The sequence below is a fragment of the Hemicordylus capensis genome, chromosome 13 (assembly GCF_027244095.1).
Source record: "Hemicordylus capensis ecotype Gifberg chromosome 13, rHemCap1.1.pri, whole genome shotgun sequence".
Classification (NCBI taxonomy): domain Eukaryota; kingdom Metazoa; phylum Chordata; class Lepidosauria; order Squamata; family Cordylidae; genus Hemicordylus; species Hemicordylus capensis.
The window spans coordinates 20,963,272-20,980,656 of NC_069669.1; the positions used below are offsets into that span (position 1 = coordinate 20,963,272).

Here is a 17,385-nt window from a genome sequence, read left to right on the forward strand (position 1 = left end):
TACTGCGTGGGACATGGCCGTGGTCAACCCCTCCTGTATTCTACCAAAGACAATCACAGGGCTCTGTGGTCGCCAGGAGTCGAAATTGACTCGACGGCACACTTTACCTTTACCATTCAGCCAACGCAGAAGGCAGTCTAAAGAACAAGCACTACTCCACGAAAAACTAATTATGGGGCTACAAGCAATAACGTGCCCAAGTTAGCTTTTACGGTGGCGCTAATGAGCCCTGCTAACTGAGCACAGAGGCACCGTATAAAGTGGTGATTCTTTTCTATCTAGCAGGGGCGGAGCAAATGTCCGTCCCCACCGCCAACCCCTGCACCCCTCACCCTCCCTTCAGTGGCAGTTGCTGGGATGCACCTGATGTATTTTATTTTTAAAGACTGCGAGCCCTTTTGGGACAGGGAGCCGTCTTTTTTATATTTACTTATTTTTCTGTGTAGACCACTTTGAGGACGTTTGTTGAAAAGGGGGATATAAATATTTCTAGTAGTAGTAGTAGTGGTAGTAGTAGTAATTGCACACAATTACTGAAATTACACCTGCAGAAATCACAACAGGACTTACAAGGAAATGCATTTCGGTCCGGGACCACTAGATTGTACAGTGAACCCGGAACCCTCTCTGATCACCTGTTTGTATCCGAACTAGGGCTGCATCCAACAGTTCGCCAGTCAATATACTTTGCTATTTTAAACAGGCAAACGCTACGTACGGCTCCTCAGGTCTGTGGTCAGGATGTGCTTGGCCGCGATGAGAAGTTCCTTCCGCAGATGAGCTGTTTCGGCTGGGCAGTTAGACAGCAACTGTAACATGCCTTTGACCATCTGCTGAGAATACTTGGCCACCAATTCCTGATAAAGGTTTAAAATATATATATATATATATCCAGTTAAATATATCGTGGGAGAATCCTCAACCTTGGGTCCCCAGATGTGGGACTACAACTCCCATAATCCACTGTGGCCAGGGATTATAGGAGTTGTAGTCCCACAACATCTGGGGACCCAACTTTGAGAACCCTTGGTATGATGGATATCCTTTCAAATGTAAGATATTCCCCTTAGGGGAATGTAAGATATTCACTGTAAAATATTCCACTCAGGGGATGGGGCCGCTCTGGGAAGAGCATCTGCCTGCTTGCATGTGGAAGGTTCCAAGTCTCCTCTCTGGCAGCATCTCCAAGATAGGGCTGAGACAGATCCCTGCCTGCAACCTTGGAGAAGATGCTGCCAGTCTGGGTAGACAACACTGAGCTAGATGGATCAAGGGTCTGACTCGGTAGAAGGCAGCTTCCTATGTAAATCCCAAATGACTAGCAGAAGCAGGACCTATCTATGGGTGAGTTATCATTTCCAGTGAGAGAAGATGCTCATTAAATATATGGACCCATTTTCTCATTTTCCTTCTAGGCAGCAGAAAAAGGGATCCATCTTAAGCCAACTAAGTCTACAAGAAAACAGTCGGAGAGAACAGCAATACCAGCCGGATTCACAGCGCGTTGATCTTGTCGGATGGTGAATCATCACCAACCTTCTTCCTAAGCCTTCCCCCCAACTTCCTGCTTTCTTAAACTACAACTCCCCGGGATGTCCAAGCCAGCCCACTGTGCTTTAAGCAATCCCAACAAGCCAGGACACTAAACCTGGTTCATCAGCACTGATGCCTTAACCTTGGGCGGTATCCTCAGGAGTTCCCAAGGCAACTGGACAGCCAAGAGCAATCCCTGGGTCCCCAGGCAAGCCGCCTCCACAGGAGCCCACAGCTAGCCCCATCCTTTCCTCAGGAGAATCTGCAAGCCTCCGTGGAGACAACTTGCAGGGGAACCTGAAGGAGGAATATTGGGAGAGACAGAGGAAAGGTGGGGGAGTGTCTCTCCTGCTTTCCTTGGTCCTACCACTCAGTGTTTCCGGAGGTCCCCACCTGTCCTGTCCTGTCTCTATCTTCCGGAACACCAGCTGTGTGGCTTTTACAACTTCTGTGCATGCTTGAATCTCAGCTTCCAGGTGCTAGCCTGGTCTAGAACAGGGATCCTCAGCGTTGGGCCCCCAGATGTTCCTGGACTTCAACTCCCATAATCCCCAGGCCCAGTGGCCTTTGGCTGGGGATTATGGGAGTTGAAGTCCAAGAACATCTGGGGGCCCAATACTGAGGATCCCTGGTCTAGAAGGTTAACCTCTGTCACAGCGGCTTACCTGGTAAATCCTGATAATGTAAGCCAGGAATGACAACGTTTTGATCTGTGCAGCAATGAAGTCGGCATACAGCTCCTTGTTGTAAAGTTTATGCTGCCTGAAAATTGAACACCACACCATGGTTTAATGACATAAAATTGAACACCACACCATGGTTTAATGATCTGGTTTTCCAGGGTTTTTAAGCTGTTTTGAATGTTTCAACTGTTAATTGTTTTATAGTCTCTGTTTTTAATTGTTAATTGATTTTGATTGTTTTGTTTTAGTGTAAACCACCCTGAGCTTTTTGGAAGGGCGGTTTAGAAATCAAAGCAAATCAAATCAAACTGCTCAGAAAGGATCACTGCTGTCTCCCACCTTCTCAAAAATGGCCATGGACAGGAGATCTGTCTGGTGCTGGTCACCGGAAGGTTGGGGGACATTCGCCATGGGCGAGCAGGGAAGTGGATCTGAAGATGCCCAACTTTTACCCAAAGACATTTCCTTTACCTTGCTTGTGCGGACACCTGGATGATGATAGTATTCATGATCAGGGGCACAAATTCAGCCACCACATTATGGATGTTCAGCTTGTAAAGCTGGAAAGCAAAGCACAAAGACACACACAAAAAACTAAGTCAGTGATGCTGCTCAGCCCATTTTTGCCTCGGAGTCAGAGTATTCTCAGAAGTCATTTGCTGAGAGCAGAACAAGAGCCCAAGAAACTCCATAGCTTTACACCCAAAGGAGCTCCGTCTAGGAAGGGCTAGTCTCCCAGATATAAACTGAACAGGAAGACTGGCCGCACGGGGCCATGGGAAAGGGCAGGGCTGAGACATGGAGAAAGAGCACAAGTGCCTCTACCAACCTGATACATCAGGACCACAATGATGGGCAGCTCCGCCAACACCTTCAAGGAGAGCGAGCCTCTGGGGATGATGGAATGCTGTAGAAAGAATTAAGAGTGCAAATGCCATGGAGAGCTCCTTCGAGAATCATTTCAATAGCATCATTTGGGCTGACCTAAACACATAAGAAAAGCCCTGCTGGATCAGGCCCAAGGAGGCCCATCTGGTCCAGCATCCTGTTTCTCACAGTGGCCCACCAGATGCCTCTGAGAAGCCCACAGGCGGGGGGGGGAGGCTTTCCCTCTCTCCGGCCATTGGTACCCTGCAACTGTTATTGCAGCATCCTGCCTCTGAGGCTGGAGGTGGCCTCTAGCCACCAGACTAGTAGCCACTGGCAGATCTGTCCTCCATGACTTCATCTAAGCCCCTTTTAAAGCCATCCAAGCTAGTGGCCATCACATCCCACGACAGAGAATTCCACAGATTCATTATGCGCTGTGCGAAGAAGTGCTTCCTTTTGTCGGCCCTAAACTTCCCGACTTTCAGTTCCGTGGGATGACCCCTGGTTCTAGTGTCGTGTGAGAGGGATAATGATTTCTCTCTGTCCACTCTCTGCACTTCATGCATAATGACACGTTGTCATCAGTTATACACAGGGCCCATTTCTCTTTGGAAAGCTAAGAACGTCTTGTGTGAGACTCCCAATGGTCCGCCATCTTGACACGGATCAGGTCCAACCCCACTTACCTTTGGGGAGAGACTGTAACTTGGTAGCAGAGCAACTGCTTGGAATGCATAACAGCAGCCCTACTGGATCAGGCCCAAGGAGGCCCATCTAGTTCAGCATCCTGTTTCCCACAGTGACCCCACCAGATGCCTCTGGGAAGACCACAAGCAGGAGATGAAGGCAGGCCCCCTCTCCTGCTGCTGCTCCCCTGCAATTTAGATTCTGAAGCATCCTGCCTCTGAGCCCGGAGGTAGCCTATAAGCCATCAAGACTAGTCACTATATCATCAAGACTATAGCCGTCTTCACTGTACCCATATAGAAGGTTCAGTCCCTGGCCACATCTCCAGAGAGGGCTGGGAAAGACCCTGTTCTGTCTGAAACCATGGAGAGCTGCTGCCAGTCTGTGTAGACAGTACTGAGCTAGATGGACCAACGGACTGACTCGGCAGAAGGCCGGTTCCTCCTAATCTCCGCCAGCTAAGCTATAGCAGGAAAACAGCATGACTTTGCAAGCAAAGTGACTTCTAAATCACACGTACCGTCCTGGTTTCACTGTCATCCCGTTCAGGGTTCACTTTCACGACAATCGTCGTGATCATACCAACCATTTCTGGAGTAGGCACAGTGTTCTCTGGGATGACCTGAGGATTCTCAAAGTAGCGACTCTGCAGGAAGAAGAAGAAGAAGAAGAGAAGGGTGGCGTGTACTTGAAAACCTCCAGAGCGTCACCAATATCTGGTGTTTAAAGAGCTTTGGATTCCATCAGGAGTGAAGCCTGAATAGGGGTGAGCAACCAGCAGCCATTGGGATGACCAATCCTCTGATGGTTTCTGCCTGGCTCCCAGCATGCAAAACCAGAGGGGCGGGGAGGGATTGCCTGGAGTGGGGGAACCAGGCGCTTAGACAACGGGACTTGACAGCAGGCCACTTTGACCAAGTTTGGTCCCTGTAATGCTCAGCCGTCACAGTGCAGTGGTTAAGGTGTTGGACTAGGACTGGGGAGACTTGAGTTCAAAAGCCTGTTCAGCCCAGCAACCACTGTTCCCTCTAAGGAGGGCAGGTGCTCACGCGCACCAACTTCCAGCCCCCCGTGCAGAAGTTTCTGGCAGGTGCGCAGTCCTACTGCACCCCACCACCCTGTATAACCATGTGGGGTCCCTGGAGGAAGAGCGGGATAGAAATGTAAAACAAATAAAAAGTGCTGTGGGCCAGGAAACCCTCCACACAGTGTTCCCTCTCACTGGGATTCCCCAGACGTTGTTGACTACAACTCCCAGAATCCCCAGCTGCAATGGCTTTTGCTCGGGGGTTCTGGGAGTTGTAGTCAACAACATCTGGGAATTCCTGTTGCAAGGGAACACTGCCTACACACCAGGATTCAATGTAGTGCTTTGGGATAAAGCCCCCCCAAAAAACCCTCCCCCAGCATGCATGCATAACACACCACAGGGAGATTACTGAAAATGCACACAAGATGTTGTAGTCATGGCAGATTTCATAAGGACAGAGTCTTTCAGGCACAAGACACAAGGACAGGCCTGTTGGACGAGACCCATCTGTTGGATGAGCATCCTGATTCACACAGTGGGCCACCAGAGGCCTAGGAAAGCCACACAACCAGGAGGTGAAGGGATGCCCTCTCTCCTGCCGTTGCTCCCCTGCAGCTGGTATTCAGAGGCCTCCTGCTAGTAGCCACTGAGAGACCTGTCCTCCATAAACCCACTAAAAGTTGATAAGAGCAAAGTTGACTCATTGGTGCCAAGAACCGACGCTGGATGCAATCCAGAGGACCAATCGCCTAAGCGGAATCAAGGCAACAAGTGTCAAAAGCACTTTGCATATATGGGCGAGGGGCGGGGGGACACCATCACAAAGACGTACCACTACTTTTGGAAGTTCCTTATAAATCTGTTTCACAAAATCCAGGAAATGATGAATCTGAGGAAGGAAAAAATGTTGCTTTAAAAGCTGCTGCCACTCCAGGCTAAGTTCTTCTCCTAAACATTCCAAGCAGAGGAAAATGCACCAGCCAAGATCCAAAGAGCCAGGGCTGCACAACTTCAGCTCTCCTGCAGGTGTTGGACTACAACTCCCATCATGCCCGGCTGCTGGCCACCATGGCTGGGGGTGATGGAGGTTGTAGTCCATCAACACCTGAAGACCCAACCACAATTCCAGACTGACAATCTCAAAATGAATCCTGAAAGCTAGAGTAATTTCACAGGCAACATATTTTGTTTCTAATTCAACAGATTGAAAATGCATCAGGGAAGCAATGGAGACTACCACCACCACCACCACCACCACATGACAAAAGAGTGCAACTTACCTCTTGTGTGATTGCGGGCCGGAACTGTTTGTGCAGCTCAATAATTATCCTCAGACAAATAAGTACATTTTCTTCATTTTCAGTCTAGGTAGCAGAGAAAGAATTTATTAAATCAGGATTAAGTTCCTGGGCAACTTCAACAACAATGCGCATGAATTATATGTTTGCCACAAGACAATAAATGCTAGATCTGGCCGGAAGAGAGCTGGTCTTGTGGTAGCAAGCATGACTTGTCCCCTTAGCTAAGCAGGGTCTGCTCTGGTATGCATTTGAATGGGAGGCTACATTTATTTATTTGATTGATTGATAGATTGGTATACCGCCCTTCCAAAATGTCTCAGGGCGTGAACTCATGTTCATGTGTGAACTCTGTAAAAGATTCCCCTCAGGGGATGGAGCCACTCTGGGAAGAGCATCTAGGTTCCAAGTTCCCTCCCTGGAAGCATCTCCAAGATAGGCCTGAGAGAGACTCCTGCCTGCAACCTTGGAGAAGCCGCTGCCAGTCTGGGTAGACAATACTGAGATAGATGGACCAAGGGTCCAACTCAGTATATGGCAGCTTCCTATGTTCCTACGGCCAAGTCTACAATTTTACTCTTATAGCAGGGCTTCTCCAGTGCGGGTCCCCAGTTGTTGGACTACAACTCCCATCATGATAAATGATATTGGAGTTGTAGTCCAATATCAACTGGGGACTCAAGTTTGAGAACACCAGACTTAAAGGATTTATTCACCTCTTTGGTGTCCATAGAACAATGTGTTATGTTGGTGGCTAACAAATAAAGTTGTTTATAATAATAATAATAATAATAATATTGTTGTTTATTAAAATTATTAATATTATTATATGTTTACTATTATTATTGGAAATTGACCAATACTATGTCAATCACGTCTAGAGCCATCAGAGCAACAAAACACCACAGCGTAATTTAATCAATGAATCTTCACATTTCTCAGCTTTCCAGTCATGGAGTTATAAAGGCAGAAAAACCTTTGGGAATAATTCTAAAAAATATTGCAAAGATTAGTCTGTTAAAAGAGAGTACCTCTAGAAATCTGAACATCACAGATAAGATATTTTTGGTGTGCGGCCGAAGATGTTCATTTGTTGGTATCCTATGGATTATTTCCAGAACTAATTTTCTTAGTTGCTGGGGAGGAGAAAGAAGGGGTGGGGGGCGGGATGAGCTGGAACTTCAAAATAATATATATAAACACAAAATAGTGTGACAATTTCGTAACAATTTAAGCAACATTTATAAGCAAACACAAGACCCCTGCTTTTTACCAATACATGCAATATCAACGTATGCAGTAACAAGTTGTTTTGGTAAGAACTAATCTATCTACTTTCCTGTCACTATCCCGACAACTGGACTAAATTTGGTCCAGATCGGTTAGCCTACTTGTGCCTCAAATGTTTATGCGTCCACCCCTTGAATTGGGGTGGATGACATCATCACAAACTACACTGTTGGGATATCCCCATGTATCCCTACAACTGTACCAAATTTGGTTCATATTGGTCCAGACATTGTGAAGTTGATAGGGGAACACACACACACACACACACACAATGCCAGGTGATCTCATAAGCCTACTTTCCTTAAAGAAAGTAGGCTAGTAAAATGATCTTCCAGTTTCCAAATAATCATACGCAACTTGCAGTGAAATCCTTCTCTTTATTGCTCCTTGAAGGGCAATGGCCCAAAGAGAGAAGAGCTTAGTTCAGTCCGTACCTGTGCTGGTTTTTCCTGCAAGAACTGAACCTCTCCGTCCTGGAGGAAAGTCAGGAAGCGAGGTATGATGTGCTCCAGAAATGTGGAATATTGAGGGGAGGACGTCACATTCTAGTTGTGGGGGAGAAAAGCCTTTTAAGCAGACCCTCATTTTAAACACACGAGTCACAAAAATATGTAACCCATTCACATGTTACGTTCAACACTCGTACGAGTGTGCAGTGCACACAGGTAGTTTTTCACATTATGCTGAACGTAGGTACAGAAGCATATTTCTTATCTACACCATGTATTTGAGGGGCCTGTACCTAGGTTCACTTTAAAAATGAACCCAGGTACAGTCATTCACACAGATCTCTGTACACTCATACAACATAATGTCTGCACGGGGCTGTATTCATAAACAAATCATGTCAAACTGAATCAAGATTATTGGGCTTCCATCACCTTTGTCACCTTAAAATGTTTCAGCAATAGCCTAGAACGGGGTCCTCAAACTTGAGGCCCCAGATGTTGTGGGACTACAACTCCCATAATCCACTGTAGACGGGGATGGTGGGCATTGTAGTCCCACAATATCTGGGGACCCGAGTCTGAGAACCCCTGTCCTGGGTGTTAAAAGCTTCGTAGTCAACCACCTCTGACAGTAAGTTAAAGCTCCGGCAGGGCTCTGTCAGTCTGGAAACAGATTACGGACCCTCCGCAATGTGTTAATAATCTTGCAGAGCCTTTCCAGAGCATGGAGGGCACCACTCCAGCCTCCGAGAGCTCAGGCACAACACTGCACACGTAGTGGGGCTGGGGGAGTTGTGTGTAGGCTCCCGTCAGGTCTCCTTGAAGGCTCCCGTCAGCAGCCCCTTGAAGCATGCATGCTTTGTTAGTCGGGATGAGTCTAATATGCGCATGTCCTTCTAGGTTTACGATAGCAGGAATAAATATGACCACCACACTTTCCAAAACAAAGGCTGTGAAGCATGCTGAGGGCTGCACCATAAACTAACCGCCCCACACACACGTCAAGGGAGGAGCAGCTTTGAACACAGATCCCAGCATGAGTGTGGAGAGGGTCCCTTGACTGAAACCAACAGGGGAGATCTTGTGGAAAGAGATCTCCGCATCCCATGGGAATCCTGCTTCAAGGGATTGGATTTGTCAAGGCCTGCTTCAACTCAGCAGGACAGGCATCGACAAATTCGGATTTAGGAGCCAGCCCAAATATTTATGGGCCAGACAATGGACACAAAATTACCAGACTTTGTGATGGACCCTGTGGAGGGTGAGAGGCTAAATGTACTGTTCTTCATTCCATTTACAGGTACTTGGAACAGAAAGGGACAAATAAATATTTGATTAAATAACTCTGAATATCCTAGTCTGGACACCAAGGTTACATTTCTAGGCGCCAGGGCTCCCTAGCGCCTGGGATTTGTAAAATACGGGCAGCCACATTTCATTCAGTTAAAGGGCGATTAATCAAATAGCCATTACCTCAAAGTTTTCACTGACTTCTTGCATCATCTTCAGCTTCGTTTCGTCAGCTAGAAAGTGAGAACCAAAACAAGTAGTGCAAACATGCAACGGGTATTAAAGGCTCTTTCAACCCGTACAAAGAAGCAATCAGATCTTATCAGTTTGGCTCTCACCGCCCCAGTTGGGAGCTCTGCAAAGCACAACTCTCAGTCACACATCTCCACTCATTCATCCCCACACACTCACACACAGGCTCTTCTTATGGGGGTTCAAGAAAATACTGCTCATCATGTTGCTTCTTCCAAAAAAAATAATAATAAAAAGGAGGGTGGCTCAGGAGCATGGCAGAGTTTGCTGGATCACAGCCTGACACACACACAGCGCTGGCTCCCTGCAAACCATGGTTTGCAAATGTGTTCTTGGCGTTTCCTACAATTTTCCTCCCCCTCTTGTGCTAATTACTGCCTCCCTTCCCTTGTCAGCCTCAATTGTAGCACAGTATCCAACCTGCAACAACAGAACTTCGGAATAGGGATGTGCACGGAACACGATTCGGAAACTGAATCGCGGCGCATCCCTTTAAAACGGAGGAATTTCACATCCCCTTTAACATGGAGGAGAACAGGTCCATACCAGTATTCCCTCTAACATCTATTATTCTCAGATGTTGATGACTACAACTCCCATAATCCCCAGCCAAACGCCATTGCAGCTGGGGATTCTGGGAGATGTAGTCAACAACATCTGGGGATGTTGAATGTTAGAGGGAACAGTGGCCCATTCCTGCTCCTCCTCCACTCGCCACCACTTCCATAATCAAAGCACTCCCCAGCTATGCTCGTGGGCCGGCAGGATATCTCCCAGCTGACCCCACGCAACGCCAGCATGCACATGGCCTCCATACATGCGCGGTGGCCATTTGCATGGTCAGCAGCCATGCTTAGGGAGCTTATACCGAGTGAGACCTTTGGTCCATCTAGCTAAGTACTGTCTACACCAGGGGGAGGCAACCTTGCCTCTGCATGTGTTGCTGAACTACAACTCCCATCATCCTCAGCCACAATTGACTGTGGCTGGGAATAAAGGGAGTTGCAGTTCAGCAACACCTGCAGAGGCAAGGTTGCCTCCCCGCTGGTCTACACTGACTGGCGGTAGCTCTCCAAGGGTTCAGGCGGGCGTCTCTCACAGTTCGACCTGGAGATGCTGCCAGGAAGTGAAGCCCCCACACGCAAAGCAAATGCTCAGCCCCTGAGCTACAGCCCCATCCCCAAAGGTAGAGGATCATAGCAAAGGTGCGTTAGGGCTTTCCTACATTTCTCCAGTAACAAAGCATCGGACAATCGGGATGTGCACGGAACCATGGTTCAACGCCGGCAAGGATGCAACTTTAAGGGCAGAGAAGGGTGCACCCACCTCTCCTGCCACCTTTCCCCTTCTCTTTCCCGGTGAAAACTTTCGGGGCGGCAGCGTACCTCCCTGCCGCCCTTTCCCCATCCTTGGCTGGAAGTACCAGGTGTGCAAGCGCCCGTTGTGTGCGGTGCGGGTATATCAGATGGACGCGAGCATGTAATGGGCACTCACGCACCTGGTACTTCCGGCCACTTCTGGCCAAGGCCGGGGAAGGGGCAGCAGGGAGTGCCCCCTCTCCCACCCTTAAAGTCACACACACACCCCACTTCGAACTTCGAACCGGCCCCAGGGTTCGAACCTGTTCAGAGACCCGTAAAAGGGCCTCCGAACAGGTTCATGCACATCCCTATCAGACAAAATGGGTTGTCATCCATCAACGCTTAGGCTGTATCAAACCATCTTAGAATCCTTTCAGCTAGTGTCCGAGGGCTATCTTTATTTTATTTTTAAAAGTCCTTCATAACTCCTAACAGGGCTAGTAAAATGTAAGAACAACATGTGCCTTCTACCAAGTCAGACCATAGGTCCACCTAGCTCAGTACTGTCTACTACACTGACTGGCAGCAGCTTCTCCAAGGGTTCAGGCAGGAGTTTCTCTCAGCCCTACCTAGAGATGCTGCTGCCAGGGCTTGAACCTGGGGCCTTTGGCATGCAAAGCAGATGCCCCACCACTGAGCTACAGCCCCATCTTCAAGTGGTTAAAACCAGTGCTAAGAATGCTGACCAGCTTCCTGGTTTGCTAATGTGTGTCAAAGTCAGGCTGCAGTTAGACCGGAACTCCAGTTACCATCCACCAGGCTTAACATTAGCGCAGATGCGACACCAAACCATGTTTAAGGCCAACAAGGGAAACGTGCAAGGAGTTCATATAGGAGGGAGAAATTCCCCAAGGACGGCTCCTGATCTGCAAACTGCTCTTTCAAAGAGCCAGCTCTGCATCCATGCCAGGCCATTACCAATAACCCCAACCAGCAAAGCAGTGATGGGCAGGAAAACCAAAACCAAAAGTGAACTTACGTGTGTTGACATCTGTCAGAGCTGCCACAAACTGGAGGTATTTTTTCATCAAAGTGGTTTGGTCAACCACAGTGGGTCCTTGCGTGGAAACAAATGCCATCTTTTCTTTTCTTTTTTAGTCAAAGGTTAACACTTACAAAAGAGAATTCAAGACCTCAAATCTCAGCCAACCTGCCAAACACAAAACATAGGTCTGCTTTAATAGCGCCATAAACCCTGTGCAGGCTTAAGCACTCTGGGAGATCAGATACAACACAAGCATCCTCTACGGCAGGAGTAAGCAACCTTTGGCACTCCAGCTATTGCAACTACAACTCCCATCATCCCCAGCCACTACAGATTGACACTGGGGCATTCACACATACAAGCCAGCATGCACATGGGAACATAGGAAGCTGCCTTATACCAAATCAGACCCTTGGTCCATCTAGCTCAGTATTGTTTACAATGACCGGCAGTGGAGTCTCCAAGGGTGCAGGCAGGAGTCTCACTCAGCCCTATCTTGGAGATGCTGCCAGGGAGGGAACTTGGAACTTAGATGCTCTTCCCAGAGCGGCTCCATCCCCTAAGGGGAACATTTTACAGTGCTCACACATGTAGCCTCCCATTCAAATGCAAACCAGGGTGGACCCTGCTTAGCAAAGGGGACCAATTCATGATCCTCACTGGCAAGCTCAAGATCCAACACATCTTGAATTGAAATGAGGGAGCCTCACAATCTGGATCGGGCCAAGTGGCATAGTTTTGGAATGGCAGTTGTGAATAAGTCCACAGGCTTATGCTGTATTATGAGAAAAAGCCAACACTCACTGCTTCAAGTCCTGACAGAAACCAGCCAGAAAGATAAAACATTCTCTGCAAAGGTTCTCTCCCCAAAAGGCAGAAGTGGGCCCTCCAACCTGCCCCTTACTGTGCTTGGCAAACATTTGCTTAAACGTGGACCATTCGCTAAAAGTCATAACCAGAAAACAAGTCTGTCTGAAACCATTGTCCAGATAGTGGGGTCACACTGATCAGATGTGAGGGGTGGATAAGACGCTGATGTCAACCACCTACCACTCCATACCACTCATATCCCTCCATCCCAAGGGGTTTCACTTCCCCCAATGTGTAGCTTATTGTGAATTCCAGTGCACATGCCTCGAGGACAGTTTCCCCCAAGGAGCCATCAACAGGAACCTGACACTGGCCATTGCAATGCACGGGAAGCTGAAACTGACAGACCCCTCTTCCCTCACAATTGACACTGGCACCATGATTTCTGCTGCTGTCTTATTCCTGAATCGGCAAAGGTTCCGGTTCTAAAGCATTTCGTCCATTCCCCATTGACCACTCTGCCCACCCGCCCATCATCATCATCATCATGTGTTTTAAACTTTTAATTAGCTATGTAGATTTATATTCCATTTGAATTCTTATTGTGTCGTTTTCTATGGCTTCTATATAGTTTCTACATGTTCTGTAAACCGCCTTTAGATTATTTTAATGGAAGGCGGTATCAAACATTTAACAATAGAACCGTCACCATCACCACCACCATCAGGAGCTCACCCCAGGACGGAGGACACCCAGCCAAACCACTCAGCCAGCCAGTCATCAAGCCAAGGGCGGGGATCAAGACGAGCACCCACCCAGGGACCCCGGCCCCTCCTGGCACCCCTGCCCAGCTGGACGAGGCCCTCCCCGCTTTCACCCACCATCCAGACCGGGGGTGGGCGACCTTGGCCCTTCAGCTGCTGGTGGACTGCAACTCCCATCACCCCCAGTCCCTGTGGCTGCGGATGATGGGAGTTATAGTCCAGCAGATCGCCCACAGGGGCCTAGACTCTCCGGAGCACCCTTGGCAGACCCCGCACCCCTGGGTGTTCCCAGGCCCCGCCCACCCTGCTCCTTGGCCACGCCCTAGCCGAGTGGGCCCGCCCCTTTCTCCCGCATAGTCCCCGCCCCTTTCTCCGCAGAGGCCCCGCCCCTCGCTCCCCGCACCCACCCTGCAGCCCCCTCCCAGCAGCGGCTTTTTCCGCTCCGCGGCGAGAGGCAGAGCCCCGAGCAGCCTGGCCGCCGCCGCCTCCTCCTCCATCCCGCCCCGGTTTCTCCTCCGTGGACTTCTTCTTACCTGCCCAGGCCGCGGCGGCGACGGCGGCGCTCACGCCCTCCTCGGCTGCGCATGTCCCACCCGGTCCCCTCTCCCTCTCCCTTCCTCCCTCTCCCGCGGCGGAAGCGCTGGGGCGCCACTTCCGGCTCCATCCCATAGAGGCGGCGACTGCTAGAACGGCCCGCCTGCAAAGCGGTGTCCCTTAGCCATAGAGACGGAGGGGGGGCTAGAGCGGTTCATTTACGCACAGCCCTGCTCAGAGGTTGGTCTAGGACTTCGCTTTCCCTCCCCCCCCCCGGGGAGTAGCGGCTGTCTGTCGGTTTGTCGACTGGGAGGGCAGTTAGTCCAGGGTGGGCCATTCATCTAAAGGCACAAGCCAGGGACTCTCTCTCTCTCTCTCACACACACACACACAGGTCCCCAGCTGTGGTTGGACTACAACTCCCATCATCCCCAGCCCCAATGGCCTTTGGCCATTGAGGCTGGGGATGATGGGAGTCGTAGTCCTTTGAGGGGATGATGGTTGTTGTCCGACCACATCTGGGGCCACCCAAGTTGTGAACCATACCACTGCTGCACTACAACTCCCATCATCCCCAGCCATAGTGGCCAAGGGCCGAGGGCGATGGGAGTTGTAGTCCGACACAGCCTCTGTGCCCAGTCCTTTCCTGTCTAGGTGCCTGGCTCTTCCTTCCCGGCCAGCAATCCTGACACCAATCAGCACCCCGCCCAGTGGTCCCTCTAGTTTATTTCCATCTGTGTGCGGAATGCATTTTGTTCTGGGCAGCAATATCAAGGCACTGTGTGCGCACCATGTTCATTCAGAGTGGGGACTTCTTGATTCAGCCTGAGTGGGATTTAAAATTAATGGTGCCTTAGAGGGAGCAGTGATATCCCCCCACCCAGCCTTCACTCCCCAAAGCTGCAAATTCCTAAACACCCCCACTTGGGGAGGCAAGGAGCATTGAAGCCCATGGTCTGTCTGGCCACTGCTAGCCTATATCTGCTTACTCAGAAGTAAGCCTTACTGTGTCCAGTGGGTCTTACTCCACTGTCAGCATGCCTAGGATTGTTGCAACCCATGATTATTATTGTTGTTGTTGTTGTTATATGTGTGTATTGTTCTGTTGACAAATGCCCTCAGAAGAAAAACAAACATTAAACATTTTTTTCAGAAGGAAAAAAACTATTTATTTATTTAAAAACCTGAAAACAATAAACAGCCTTACAGCTGATAAAACACCAAGCTTCCAAAAGGACATCCAATAAGAGAAACAAGAGGAGATCCTCTTTCTTCGTCTGCCTCCACAACCAAGCTGGGGGAGTGATGATGTCATACTTTGCTCTTATTTATTGACTGATTGCTTAAGTGCCATCAATGTCGACTCTTAGCAACCACATAGATAGATTCTCTCCAGGATGATCTGCCTTTTAGGTCTCTCCGTGGTGCATTTGTTGCTGTCATCATCGAGTCCATCCACCTTGCTGCAGGTCGTCCTCTTCTTCTCGTTCCTTCCACTTTCCCCAGCATGATGGACTTCTCAAGGGAGCTGGGTCTTCACATCATGTGCCCAAAGTAGGATAATTTGAACCTGGTCATTTGTGCCTCGAGTGAAAATTCTGGATTGATTTGTTCTAGGATCCATCTGTTTGTTTTCCTGGCAGTCCATGGTCTCCTCAAAAGTCTTCTCCGGCATCAAAGTTCAAAAGCATCAATTCTTTTCCTATCTTGCTTCTTCCAAGTCCAGCTTTCGCATCCATAGAGTGTCACAGGGAAAACTGTTGACCGAACGATTCTAATCTTTGTTGGTATAGACACGTCATGGCATCTAAATATCCTTTCCAAGGCCTTCATTGCAACCCAACCGAGTGCTATTAATTGGTGGCAACTCTATGTTTATTGAGCTGAGCAATTTCTAGGCTGCAATCATGTATTGAGCTGAATAATTTATTGGATGTACGATTTTGTAAGCACAGATTGTTGTTATTTTTTAAGTTAACTGACACCTTTCAGTCATTTTACACTATTGTTATTCTCCTTGACAAGAACTATAGACTTTCTGAGGAAAGGGCTATGGTCCTTGTCATAGTCCATAAGACGGGCCCACAAATTCTGGGCATCAGTACCATCTCGGGGGATTGAGGCTCATCATGATTTTTTATTTGTACCCCACAAAGATGAAAATGGCCTTGTTGCACTTTCAGCTTTCTGTATATTATCACTCCTTCTTTATCACCCCCAAACAATTAGGCTAAAATAGCAGTCCTTATTGCACAGAGGAAAGGGTTAGGGTCACAAGGAACAAATTGCTGTACTCTCTCCTTGGAGTGATCTTTTTGGAGAACATGCCTGCCAATTTTCATTTCCATTCTTCTGACAGCGTTGATGAAATTTTATGACAAGTTAGCAAGACCTATAGTTTTTCTATTGTGTCATTCATTTGTTTAAGTCATTCATCGGTTTCTTTCTAATGTTTTGGAGTGTCCTTGGATGATAAGAACATAAGAAGAGCCCTGAAGGTTCAGGCCCAAGGCCCATCTAGTCCAACATCTTCTTCTCACAGTGGCCCACCAGAGGCCCCTGGGAAGCCACCAAACAGGAGATAAAGGCAGGCCCCCTCTCCTGCCATTGCTCTCCTGCAACTGGTATTCAGAAGCACCCTGCCATCAAGACTAGTAGCCATTGATAGACCTTTAGGAGAGGAGGTAGCAAGCATGCCTTGTCCCCTTAGCTAAGCAGGGTCTGCCCTGGTTGCATATGAATGGGAGACTAGAAGTGTGAGCACTGGAAGATATTCCCCTCAGGGGATGGAGCCGCTCTGGGAAGAGCTGAAGGTTCCCAGTCCCGTCCCTGGCAGCATCTCCAAGTTAGGGCTGAGAGACTCCTGCCTGCAACCTTGGAGAAGCCACTGCCAGTCTGGGTAGACAACACTGAGCTAGATGGACAAAGGGTCTGACTCAGGATAAGGCAGCTTCCTATATTTCTATGACCTGTCCACCATGAATTTGGTGAGGCCCCACTTAAATCCATCCAAGCTGGTGGCTATCAACACATTCCATGACAGATAATTCCATCAGAAGAGTCTGTAAGTTCAAGGTATTGGGCCTACCTACAGTGCACTGCAGAGTTTTGTTTTGTTTTCAGAGTGAAGGACACTAGCAAACTGCACATATATTTTTTCCATAAGATGCTTGGAAGTAAAACCTGTCTGTGGGTCTCTTCCTAATCATGCAGCATGAGCCACGAGTGGTTTGCATTCTCCACGAGCTTTCCCAGACAGCAGGCTTTACCACGGATTTACTGAGAGGCTTTACTGCGAGTTCGAAGTTGCCCCAAAACACCGACACAAAAAGTGGATTTTTTTTACCCCAGATATAAACCGGGCTACACTCTTAAAGTGCAATTTTTTAAAAAACTGAATCATGTGCGAAGTGCTCCCCAATAACTCACAGGGACTTTGGGGTAAATTTGGCCAATATGTGAACGCACCTGCTCCACTCCGGAGGAGATGCGAGCTAAAAGCCGGGTGTGAAAAACTTCCATGGGAGAAGTGGCTCATTCCTTGCTTTC

General features: G+C 48.6%; 1 protein-coding gene across 12 annotated transcripts in view; it reads right to left on the reverse strand.

Moving 5' to 3' along the window:
* Window positions 1-17,385, reverse strand: part of TRRAP (transformation/transcription domain associated protein) — a 251,773-nt gene that overhangs the window by 132,918 nt on the left and 101,470 nt on the right. For 10 of the 12 annotated variants that reach the window (XM_053276785.1, XM_053276784.1, XM_053276783.1 and 7 more), the window contains 11 exons: window positions 11,723-11,893; window positions 9,314-9,363; window positions 7,826-7,936; window positions 7,133-7,237; window positions 6,084-6,167; window positions 5,636-5,692; window positions 4,294-4,419; window positions 3,046-3,123; window positions 2,688-2,776; window positions 2,199-2,295; window positions 719-857 (listed from right to left, as the gene is read on the reverse strand). In XM_053276785.1, the coding sequence (XP_053132760.1) occupies window positions 719-857; window positions 2,199-2,295; window positions 2,688-2,776; window positions 3,046-3,123; window positions 4,294-4,419; window positions 5,636-5,692; window positions 6,084-6,167; window positions 7,133-7,237; window positions 7,826-7,936; window positions 9,314-9,363; window positions 11,723-11,822 (1,036 nt within the window). In that variant the 5' untranslated portion in view covers window positions 11,823-11,893. Of the gene's footprint in view, window positions 1-718; window positions 858-2,198; window positions 2,296-2,687; window positions 2,777-3,045; window positions 3,124-4,293; window positions 4,420-5,635; window positions 5,693-6,083; window positions 6,168-7,132; window positions 7,238-7,825; window positions 7,937-9,313; window positions 9,364-11,722; window positions 11,894-13,273; window positions 13,336-13,835; window positions 13,917-17,385 lie in introns of those variants that run through there. The other 2 variants (XM_053276774.1, XM_053276778.1) reach the window with 2 other exon arrangements.